This window comes from Meriones unguiculatus, chromosome X (genome assembly GCF_030254825.1).
Source record: "Meriones unguiculatus strain TT.TT164.6M chromosome X, Bangor_MerUng_6.1, whole genome shotgun sequence".
In the NCBI taxonomy this organism is placed as follows: Eukaryota; Metazoa; Chordata; class Mammalia; order Rodentia; family Muridae; genus Meriones; species Meriones unguiculatus.
Genome location: NC_083369.1, coordinates 157798227 through 157810475, shown reverse-complemented (window position 1 = coordinate 157810475; position 12249 = coordinate 157798227). Strand labels below are relative to the sequence as shown.

The window sequence follows — 12249 nt, the reverse complement described above, 5'->3', positions numbered from 1 at the left end:
TGGTCCCCAGTCTGGGGGCTGGGCATGAATGTAATTAGCTTTAACAACAATGTAATCCCAACTGGAGGTAGGCTTCCAGTAAGTATCGCCAGTGGTTTCACACCTCCAATTCTTGCAGTAGAAGTCATTTTCCCCCCACATTTGTTTACCATTTTAGGTTGTTGCTGGGGACCTGGACATACATAAAAGGTTAGGACTCACAGCATACTGCGGTGGTTGGTGGTCCCGCAGCCCCCCCCCCCCCCAGGGATCTAAGCCCCTTCTCTCACTAGAAGACACACATCTATGGTCCCAAGGAACCACGTTGGGGTCTAGGTGGCTTTGCAAATCCCAGTGAGCAGGTGCTCCTAGAGCCATTTTGCAAAGGTCAGGGTACAAGTCCGGCCACCATGTGAAGGGTGGGGCTATCTTTGAAACAGACCAAATTATAATATGTCTCTGATTAGTTACTTCCCAAGTCAAAAGTTTGGGCTGGTGAGGACAGGAGCCCAAGCAAGTATTGTAAGTGCTTAACAGAGCCAAAACACCAGCAGTTTGTGGATATCACCCACGGCTAACATTCTTAGCAAGTTTAAGTTTTAAGGGTTTGTCACTGGGCTGGATTTTCCAGTCAGAAGTGGAGTCCTCTGGAGCGGGATTGACGTGTGATGCGTGGATCCAAGCAGCAATGCCTTCTACCTTCACAGCCGTTGGGGTGGTGAGCAGGATGCAGTAAGGACCTTTCCACCGGGGTTCCAAATTTTGACTACGGTGTCGCCGTACATAAACCAAGTCTCCAACTTGGAACTGATGTGGCACCTCTAAGGATCCTGGCGCATATGCACTGCCAACCTTGTTCCAGATTTCTTTTTGAATAAGCTGCAGTCCCTTTAACCTGGACAACAAGTCAGAGTTACCACTAGTTATGTCAAGAGGGTCTCCCAGGAGAGTCAAGGGAGCAGGAACTCCATACAATAGTTCAAAAGGCGTGAGATTCAACAAGGAAGGAGTATTCCTGACCCTAAAAAGAGCCAGAGGGAGGAGTACCACCCAGTCACCTCCAGTCTCCATGGTCAATTTAGTAAGGGTCTCTTTTAGAGTTCTATTTATGCTTTTTACCTGTCCTGAACTTTGGGGTCTATATGCACAATGTAATTTCCAATTAGTCCCCAAAAATCTGGCCACCTCCTGACTTACCTGAGCAACGAAGGCTGGCCCATTGTCTGACCCGATTACCTTTGGAACTCCAAACCGGGGAAAAATGTCTTCTAAAATCTTCTTGGCTACAACCAGAGCAGTCTCTTTCTTAGTGGGAAAAGCTTCCACCCATCCTGAGAAGGTATCTACAAAGACTAGAAAATATTTATTTCCATACCTGGCCGGCTTGATCTCGGTAAAGTCCACTTCCCAATGCATTCCAGGTCTAGTTCCCCTTAACCGTTTTCCCGAGCTTTGGAAATTCTTTCCTACGTTTACCTTTTGGAAAGGGATACATGTCTGAGTCACTTTTTCGGTTAGAGCAGTGAGGTTTAGTATTCGTTAAGGAGATTGGAGAACAATTTCAGTCAATTTCCTTGCCCCTAAATGAGTCCATTGATGCATTTGCGCTATTAGTCTCTTAGCATCTTCCTGTGGCAAAATGACCTTACCTTTGGAGTCAATACATGCTCCCACATTAGCATCGAATGTCCCTTGTTTTCTCTGTATTTGCTCCAGGTCATCCTCTGAGTATTTTAGCTGTTCCTTCTCTGGCAATTCAGTAGTTAATATCATTGGAGCAGGACTTCCTCTAGCAGCTGCTTTAGCCTCCTGATCAGCCATGTTATTTCCCTTTGCTGCCTTGGAATTTCCCTTCTGATGTACCAGGCAGTGAATTATGCTTACCTTGGTGGGCAGTAGTAAGGCATTGAGCAAGGCCAAGATTTCATTTTTATTTTTAATTTCTTTACCGGCTGACGTCAATAGGCCTCTCTGCTGGTAGATGGCCCCGTGCACATGGGCTGTAGTAGCAAAGGCATACCTGCTGTCAGTGTAGATGTTTATCTTTTTGTCTTTCCCCAAAGTTAATGCTTGAGTTAAGGCAATTAGTTCTGCTCGTTGAGCAGAGGTGCCTTCAGGCAGCGCTTGGGCCCATATTACCTTGTGTCCACCCACCACCGCTGCTCCCGCTTTTCTTTCTCCATTTTCCAAAAAGCTACTCCCATCTGTGTAATATATCACCTCAGCATCTGGCAGAGGCTGGTCTTTTAAGTCCTTTCGCCATCCCTGTTCTTCCGCCAACACCTGCAAGCAATCATGCTCTGGGGGCTGAATCTCTGGATCTGGTAACAGGGTGGCAGGGTTTAGCCCAGTTGCTGGGGCAAAAGTAATCCTGTCATTATTCAAAAGCAAAGTTTGATAATGAGTCATGCGCGCATTCGTGAGCCAGCGATCAGGTGGCTATCTGACAACACTCTCAAGGGCATGAGGGGCATAAACAGTAAGATCTTGTCCCAAGGTCAGCTTGTCAGCATCCTTTACCAATGCGGCCACTGCTGCTATTATCCGAAGGCAGGTCGGCCATCCTGCTGCTACTGGATCAAGCTTTTTAGATAGATAAGCTACCGGTCTCTTCCAGGGTCCAATCTTTTGAATTAACACCCCTTTAGCCATTCCCTGGTTCTCGGCCACATAGAGACGAAAAGGTTTAATGACATCAGGAAGTCCCAAGGCTGGAGCTGACATTAAAGCCTGTTTAATATTATCAAATGCAGCCTGTTCATCTTTTCCCCAGGAAAACGAGTCATTGCCCTTTGTAAGGGCATACAGAGGGGCTGCCATTTCAGCGAACCCAAGAATCCATAATCGGCAAAACCCCGCTGTACCAAGAAATTCCCTCAGTTGTTTTGTAGTTCGTGGAGGGGGAATATGAAACAGTCTCTTTTCTAGCCTCCAATAACCATCTTTTTCCTTCCTTTAGTATATACCCCAGGTAACTGACCTTTTTCTGGCATATCTGGGCCTTCTTTGCTGATGCTGCTCTATAGCCGAGTTCGCCCAATTCTTGTAACAGTTGGCCAGTGGCTTTGAGACAGGTTTTCTGACAATCTGCAGCTAGTAAGATGTCATCCACGTACTGGAGAAGAGTTACCTGAGTATTTGTGGCCCGGAAGTGTGCCAGGTCTCGGTGCAGGGCTTCATCAAATATGGTAGGAGAATTCTTAAATCTTTGGGGAAGTCAAGTCCATGTTAGTTGGCCCGAAACCCCGGAGTCGGGATCTTTCCATTCAAAAGCGAAAATGTCTTGGCTGGCAGGGCTAAGTTGAAGACAAAAGAATGCATCTTTAAGGTCTAGAACAGTATACCAGGCTCTGTCAGGGGGAAGGGAGCTCAGCAGTTTATACGGGTTGGGGACTGTTGGATGTAAGTCCATAACCTGTTTGTTAACTTCCCTCAGGTCTTGCACAGGCCGATAATCGTTGCTCCCAGGCTTCTGGACCGGCAGTAATGGAGTATTCCAAGCAGATTGACACCTTTTCAAAACCCCTAGGTCAAGGAGTCGCTGTATATGAGGGCGAATCCCATCATGGGCTTCCTTAGACATTGGATACTGCCGCACTGCAACTGGGGCTGCCTGAGGTTTTAGTTCTATCTGGACTGGCGGTTGCTTTCTTGCTTTCCCTAAGCCAGCTGTTTCAACCCAGGCCTCAGGGTATTTTTTTACCCACCAGTCAATGTCTTTTTCCCCCTCTTTTAAATTTTTAAATAGCTGGTATTCATCTTCCAAGTGAATTGTAAGCACGTGAATAGGATCCCCTCTTTTATCTGTAACCTGTGTGCCTTCTGGGTTAAAATAGATGTGGGCTCCTATTTTGGTCAGGATTTCCCATCCCAGCAATGGGTATGGGCAGTCAGGCATGACTAAGAACTAGTGGGATACCCGGCCCACTCCAAGGTCCACTGTTCTTCGGGTAGTCCATGTATATTGCTTACATCCAGTGGCCCCTTGAACCCATGATTTTGTTTTTCTTTCTTAGCCCCTGAGTCTTGCAACAGAACTGAATGCTGAGCGCCAGTATCCACTAGAAAATGGACTGGCTTCCCCTCCACCTTGAGGGTTACCCTGGGTTCGGGGAGGGGAACCGAACCCCGTCCTCCCTAATCGCTGTCATTGTTTAAGGTCAGGACCCTGGTCCCTGTGGCTCGAGAATTCAGCTGCTTCTTCTTCCTTTTGGGGCAATCCCTCCTCCAGTGTCCCGTCTCCTTGCAGTAGGCACACTGGTCCTTAGACAAAGGGCCCTTACGGTTGCCAGGAACTCTCTCCCTTTCAGTACGACTTTCCTGAACTACGGTGGCCAGAATCTTAGTCAATTTTTTATCCTGCCTCTTGTCTCTCTCTCTCTCTCTCTCTCTCTCTCTCTTATCTCCTGTTCTTTCTGTTTCCTTTCTTCTTTTTCTTCTTCTGTTTCTTGACTATAGAAGACTTTCTCTGCTACTTGCACTAAATCCTTCAATGACTTATCCTGCAGACCTTCTAATTTCTGAAGTTTCCTACGAATATCCCTAGCTGACTGATCTATGAAAGATACAGCCACTGTTGCCCTGTGCTCATCTGAAGCAGGGTCATTGGGAGTAAACCAGTGGAATGCATCCATCAGCCTTTCTAAGTAGGCTGCAGGAGATTCCTCCGGCCCCTGGACCACTTCTCTTACCTTAGTCAAATTGGTGGGTCTTCGAGCAGCCCCACGGAGACCCACCATTAGAGTCTGGCAGTAAACCTTCAAGTGCTGCCTACCTTCTGGTGTATTGTAATCCCAATCAGGACGAGAGAGAGGAAACCCATTATTAATCTCGTCGGGGAGAACTGTAGGCCTCCCATCCGCTCCCGGGACATTCTTCCTTGCTTCTAGAAGAAATCGTCCCCTCTCCTCGGTAGTCAGGAGTGTCTGTAAAAGCTGTTGGCAATCATCCCAAGTGGGCTGGTGAGAGAAAAGGACAGATTCAAACAAGTCAGTCAAGGCTTGGGGGTTCTCAGAAAAAGGGGGATTGTGAGCCTTCCAATTGTAGAGATCAGCTGTGGAAAAAGGCCAGTACTGAAAGGGGTATTGCCCATCCCCCTCTGGAAATCCATAGGCTCGCAACGGGAGAGCCACCGAGTCCAGCTGGGTTGCTCTGCGACTTCGTGTTCCAGCTGCTGGGCCCCGTTCATTCTGAGCAGTGTCAGCTGGTGAGTGCAGCGGGACCTCTGGCGGTGTCTGCGGAGGCGCCGATGGTGTCTGCGGCAGCAGCTCTGAGGGACCAACAGCTCCTGATGAGGGACCTGTGAAGGGACTAGAAAAGTTGCATGCTAGCCCCGCCTTAGGCCCCGAGGGAGAACTGAAAGCCTCTGGGAAACTGACAGGGGAAATGGTCGGAGGTCTGGCAGGAGAACCGGCCAGGGAACTGGCAGGGGTAGGGGCCATGGCTGGTGGATAAGGGGGCAGAAGGTCAAAAAGGAGGAGGTCTGCTCCTGGAGAAGTGAGCACTTTCTTTTTCTCCTCTTCCTTAACCGCACAAACAGTTGTCGATGGAGTCTCTGTGGGGAGAACAAAGGGGTGCACCCAGGGGGGTGGATGGCGAACAATATCCTCCCAGGTTAGGACATAAGGTACCTGATCAGGATGGCCCCCCTCTGCTTGGAGAGTCTTAGTCTTAACAGCGAGAATCGTGTCAAGGTGAAAGGTGCCCTCCGGTGGCCATCCAACCTGAAAAGCAGGCCATTCCGAGGAGCAAAAGGCTTGCCACTTTGCTTTTCTAACTTCCACTGAGAGATTATGTGCCCTATATTTCACTTCTGAGAAGTGGTCAAGGGTGAGAGATAAGGGTGTAGCCACCGTCTGTCCCATAATGAAATCGTCCGTCAGAAAAGTCAGAGAGGCAACAAGAACAGAGACAAAAAGAACCAAACAAGCAATCAGACAAGGACGCCTTTGTGGGTGATACCACAGTGCCCTAACGGAATGGCTCCCCGGCCGGTCCCTACGAAAATCAGACTCAGACGGGAGGAGGACCAACTCTGATCCAACCTCCCAAAAAACGGAACCTGGAGCGTCCTCCAGCTTCCTGGCTTTTCGATTATCTGACGCGCCCTTCAATCGAAATAGTCTAATCAGACAACCAAGAGGGTTCAGACAGGCGCCTAACCAGAAAAACAGAACAAAACAGAATCTGCAGAAACCTGAGGTCAAACGAACAAAATGACTAACCTGTTTCAACCTGACCTCCGAACTCGGTCTGGTGAGGGTCGGGGAAGGGTCATGCAAAACCTGCACTCCCGGTGCAGGGTCTGTACCGCTCCCTCCCCCAAAGTGACTCACAGACCACGGTTTGATGCAAAAGCAAGAGGCAGTTTATTCTGATCGCGATGGGGGTCGTCCCTTCAAAGCAGGAGACGACTCCAAGCATACAAAGCACAGAGTTTTTATTCCCAAAAAATCAGGCCTTTACATTGATTAGTAGCAGAAAAGATAGCAGTTATGCAGTTGGCAGCTGTAGCGGGAACTCACAGCTCTAAGGACAGTCCTCCCCTCTTCTCCCATCTCTCGGTTCTGTAGCAGGCCGCTTACAACTTCAAGGACAGTCCTCCCCTAAATTGCCTGACTTGCTCTTTCTTTTTAGCTGGCCCTTATTCAAGGTCCAGTTGTTTTTCTTTCTAATTTGGGATGGTCCCATTTCTCAGCCCCTAACCCTGGGCATGGCCTCAAGATTAGGATACCAAGGGCACCACAGCACCTGGTCCAACACCATATTATCGCAACTAGCTCTGACAACTTTGAGCTTTAGCTTCTCAGAGACTTGGTTGCTCTGCCTAGAGGTTGAGGATGAACAAGAGGCAGATTTAAGAAGCTCGTAGAGCTTGCTTCCAACTGTATTTAAAGTTTCTGAGAACCTAACAGCCTTCCCCACCTCTGTGGTTGCCAGACTTGCATGTGGTGGACAGATGTAAGTTCAGGAAAAATATCCATAGACATTACAGTGAATAAATAAATAGATAAATGAGGCAAATACCAAACTGATTGTGGTTGTCAGCATTTAAAATCCTAGCGCTGAAGTGACCGAAGGAGACAAGATCAAGAGTTTGATGTCAACCTGGATTACAAAACAAGTTGGTAACTTTCCTAGGCTACACAGTAATAGTGTCAAAAACAAAACGGGGCAGACAAAATGGCTCAGGGGACAACAGTGCCTGCCAAACTAACGTGACTACAAAGGTGGATCCCTAAAACCGATGGTAGAGGGCCTGCAGACAGGACTCAGAGGTTAAATTCATGAGTTCAAATCCCAGCACCCCCATGGGGTCTCACGACCATCTAGAATGAGACCTTCTGGTGTGCAGGTGCCATCTACCGGTATACAAGTGTATATACAGACAGAATATTGTATACATAATAAAGAAATAAATCTTTGAAAGAAAATAAATAAATGGAGGGAGAGGAAATTGTCCCCTGACACCAGCACGCTCTCTGATATGTGTTTATACGTGTATTTATGCAAGTATATGTAAGTACACACCCGGAAAATAATATAAAAGAGAACAAATCCTATTCTGTTGCTAAGGGCTATAATACTTTTGCAGTTCAAAGAGACTGGAATATTCTCCAGGAAACTAAGTGTTTGATATATGTCTTACAAAGCTGGGGAGAACTTTGACTGGAGTCTGCAGATAAGCAATATAGGTAAAGGACAGAATCTTAAACAGGGGAAAAGGCCATGGGATTCAGCTAGCGAGAAGAACCAGGGAACAAATTGCATATGGAATGCTGAGCAAGCTATTCTGTTACTGAGTTCTAAGGATAATACCTGAAGAGGTGGGCTGAGGGTAGCAAAAATATTTCGGATGCCATAGTAGGACATCAGATCACATTTTATAAGCCTGTGGGCTATTCTGAGATTTCAATTTGTTATTAACAGTTTACAAGTGCTAAGGGACCCCATGACTTTAATCCCAGCACTTGGGAGGGAAAGACAGGGAGTTCTCTGACTTTTTTATTTTATAATATTTATTTTTTATATTAATTATGGGTCATTTACTTTGTATCCCATCTGTAGTCCCTTGCCTCATTTCCTCCCAATCTCATCCTCCCTCCCTCATCTCCTCAACATGTCCCTCACTAAGTCCACTGATAGGCGAGGTCCTCCCACCCTTCCTTCTGATCCTAGTCTATCAGGTCTCATCAGGACTGGCTAAAATGCCCTCCTTTGTGGCCTAGCAAGGCTGCTCCTCCCTCAAAGGGGGCTGGTCAAAGAGCCTGCCACTGAGTTCATGTCAGAGACAATCCCTGTAACCTACATGGATGCTGAGCTGCCATGGGCTATGTCTGATCAGGGGTCTATGTTATATCCATGCATGGTCCTTGGTTGGAGAATCAGTCTCAGAAAGGCCCCTGTGCCCAGATATATTTGGTCCTTGGGGCGATCCCATCCTCTCCATGTCTTAATAACTTCCCTCAGAGACCACCAGGAGACGACTCGATGCAATTGCAAGAGAGCTTTATTACGAGAGCGATCGAACTCGGGACCAAAGTCTCACTGGCGCAGCAGTAGAGAAGTGGGACCCCGAGCTCTGAGTGAACAGGATTTTTAAAGGGAAAGTCTGTGAGAAGGGGGTTTCCATGGCAGCAAGCAGGGGGGCACAAGCCTTGGCGTTACAGAATTGGGTGAAGTTTAGCAGGGCAGGGTGACCTTTTCTGAGGCACACAATCACAATGGCTAAGGCATATAATTACAATGGGTATTTTTCTAAACCATATCTGAAACATTGGGGAGAATTTTCCCACCCGATTTTTAACCGATTCCCATTGATTATTGCCAGGGAGTTTGTCTCTATTTTCTATGAAGCATTTATTTTATTATATTTCCTGCAGGCTGTTGCTAAGAGAGTTAACTTTGTTTTCTGCCAGGTGTACACTCTGTGATATTTCCTGGTACCTGAATTCAGTTCCCAGTCAAAACCTTTATTTCAAAATGGAGTTATATTCTGGCTAAATTAAACTCTTCAGCAGCAGGTGATGGATGCAATGAGGGTGGGGATTGACTGTGTGATGTTGTTAAGCTATGGATCTATTTGGAGGATGTCCAATCAGGGCAATTAGAAAACACCTGAATATAGTGTGCAACTCAAAGCTACTATCTTATTTGTGATTATGAATGCCAAGGAGAAGGAAAAATAGGTGATATCTATAGGACTGTAAGAAAACACACTGGTCTGACGGTCAAGATTCCCAACATTTGATGCTTTCTGTGACTTGGGTCAACCTATTTAATACTTCGCCCAGCATAGTTACTATAGGGTCTCTCAGGTGGCATGGTGGCTCACACCTGTAATCCCAGCATTGACTAGGTAAGAGGATCAGTTCAATGCCAGCTTCAACTACATGTATGAGTTCCTGTCTCAAAATAAATAACAGCAAGATCAAGAACAACTGAAAGCAAACTGTGTAAATATCCAACCTCTGTATAGATACTTAGAGATTTTGCTTTTAGACACACTTCTAATTTGTTATTATAAATAGCTCAAACACTCAAAGCACATGCTGCTGCACACACTGAATAACGCAAAGCTGCTGTGAGGAGCAGCATTCTTAAACAGCATCACTGTGGTACAACAGGGCTTACAGAGCTGGTCCTCATCTACTTTTGCAGCAAGTGGCATGACCTTGACACACTCCAGTCCTGTAGCAGAAGACCATCTAAACATCTATGGTTCTCTTTCAGATTTATTTATTTTAAAAGATATATCTTATTGTTAATTATGTGTATGTGTGCATATGCATATGTGCATCTGTTAGTGCATGTGCCTGTGCAGTTCAGCAGGGAGCATCAGATACCCTGGAGCTGGCGTTATTGAGAGTGTGAACATCCTATTATGTGTGGCGGGAAATGAACTTGTGAGCCCCACAAGAGTGATACATGTTTTTAACCATTGACCTATCTTTCCAGGTTCTATTAAATTTTTTTTGTTTTGTTTTTGTTCTTTGAGATATGGTCTAATGTCTCTCAGGGAGAAATTGAAGTTGCTATGAAGCACAAACTGGCCTTGAACTCCTAATCCTCTTCACTCCACTTCTGAAGTCCTGGGATTGCTGATGTGTATCATCGTACTTGGTATCTTTCTGCAGTTTATAAATGTAATTGCAAATCCATGTTCAGTGAAACTCTCTAATTTAGGGTTACTATGATGTACAGGAGACAGAAACACAGGAGTCTAAATGAAGCTATCCATCTGAGCTTGCACACTTTCCACTGTAATGGGTATCATGTATCACTCATGTATCTGTTGTCTGTTGTTCTGTGGAGATCACAGTGGATATTCACAGCAGTTTGACCTCAATTGCACAGTTACTGAAAGTTTTTTCTCTTATGTTTACCCTCAACATAGTAGCTCAACAAAAGAAAAAAAAACATTAACTGTTTAGAGGACACCCTTCTGGAAGAATGCTCACTTCCTGTTCAAGAGAACGACTGGTTGTCAATAGATGTTGGAAGACACAGGGAAGCATATCCTCAAGGAACTTCTATTTCAGAAGGTAAAATCTGTCAACATGAGAAAGTCAGTGATCAATGCTGTCTCAGTTTGGGTTTTATTGCTGTGAAAAGACACCATGTGCATGGCAACTCTTATAAAGGAAAACATTTAATTGGGGCTGGCTTACAATTTCAGAGGTTTCAGTTCCCAGTCAAAACCTTTATCTTCATGGTGGGAAGCATGGCAGTGTGCAGGCAGACTTGGTGCTGGAGAAGTTGCTGAGCATTCTTCATTTTGATCCACAAGCAGCAAGGAGGAATCTGGACTCCACACTGGGTTTGAGCTTGAGCACAGGAGACTTGAAATCCCACCCTCACAGTGACACACTTCCTCCAACAAAACCACACTTTCTCTAACAGGGCCACACCTCCTAATAGTGCCACTCCCCTTGGGTCAAGCATTCAAACACAGGATTCTATGTGAGCCATACCTATCCAAACCACCACAAAGACCAAGTCCTATGGAATCAAGAGCTACAAGGTAGTTGCAAATGTTTTTGGATTGTAAAAGTGGAACCTGGGACTGGCTGGGCAGGGAACAGACTTCCATAGGAGTCTCAGAGCATGATTCATGGATGAATTGCATCTCTGAAGAAATTTAGCGCAAATAAAGAGAAAACTGGCTTTTGGTACTAATATGGAAAAGCCTGATCAATGTGAAGAAAGAAAGCAAGGACTGGGGATACCCATCCCCTTCCTTTTGCTTCATATATTAGACTTCATCCTTCAACTCCAGCTAGATAGCTATAAATTAACAGAGTAGCCAGTCATGCTCCACACCATTTGTTGAGGGAATGTTTTATACTCTCTCACATCTGTAAGGGAAGAGAAGGGAATTGTAGTACTTATAGAAGAAAAATGAAAACATTGAAAAGAAATGTGTTACTTTTCTTTCTACCCCCTCACTTTTTGACCAAATTACTTGGCTGGAAAGTGTTAGAAGGGGTGAGAGCATGTTAAGGGGTGAAGAAAATGTATTCTGTGTAGGGCCAGAAAGTGCGATTTAGTGTACAACAGCCAAAAGTTTAGATGAGCCCTGCACATCAAGCAAAGTCTGACATGAGGGACCAGTTCCCAAAAGGTGGGTGGCATATATGCACATACAGGTCCAAAAAAAGTGTGTCAGTGCCTAGATCAGATGACAGAGACATTTATATGTGGGATGTATTTGTCCATTTTGCTATAAGACAATGAGACAATGAGGCAATGAGGCTGGGAAAATTTAAAGAACACACATTTACTTAGCTATGGTCCTGGAAGTCCAAGTGCATGTACTTGGCTTTTCTGTTCAGTTCTAGGGTAGCTTTCTGGCTATACCTGAAAATGGTAGACAGTGTAGTAGGAGCACATATAGAAAGCCAGTTTTTCTCTGTGGACTGGAGCCTACTCTCAAGGGGATGAACCAGGATTCCATGGTAACGTCTTTAATCCTCCTAAGGGCATGAAACAAGGACATATTGACCTTTTACAAGACTCCCATCTCTTAAACATTCCACCTCTCTTTAAAACCACCACATTGAGACCAGGCTTCCAACATGTGGTTCTTTGGGATAATACTTGTTCCATACCAAAACCAAGGCAAGGAGAAGGCATCAGAGCCTGGGAAGAGTTTCTTAGGTCTGTGACGCCTCTATTGAACAACAACAATTTTTTAAATTCCTACTTCTGTTTCAAACTTTCAAAAGTTGATAAAATTTTGTACAACCACACTGGAAATCGATCTGGTGC

General features: G+C 45.6%; 1 protein-coding gene across 1 annotated transcript; it reads right to left on the bottom strand.

Annotated features, from left to right (window-relative positions):
• Positions 1-543: 543 nt before the first annotated feature.
• On the bottom strand, positions 544-5912 carry LOC132650003 (uncharacterized). The gene is given in 4 exon segments (XM_060374768.1): positions 544-2890; positions 2892-3979; positions 3982-4380; positions 4383-5912. Coding segments are annotated over 4 exon segments (5295 nt in total). The 5' UTR covers positions 5844-5912.
• Positions 5913-12249: the final 6337 nt, after the last annotated feature.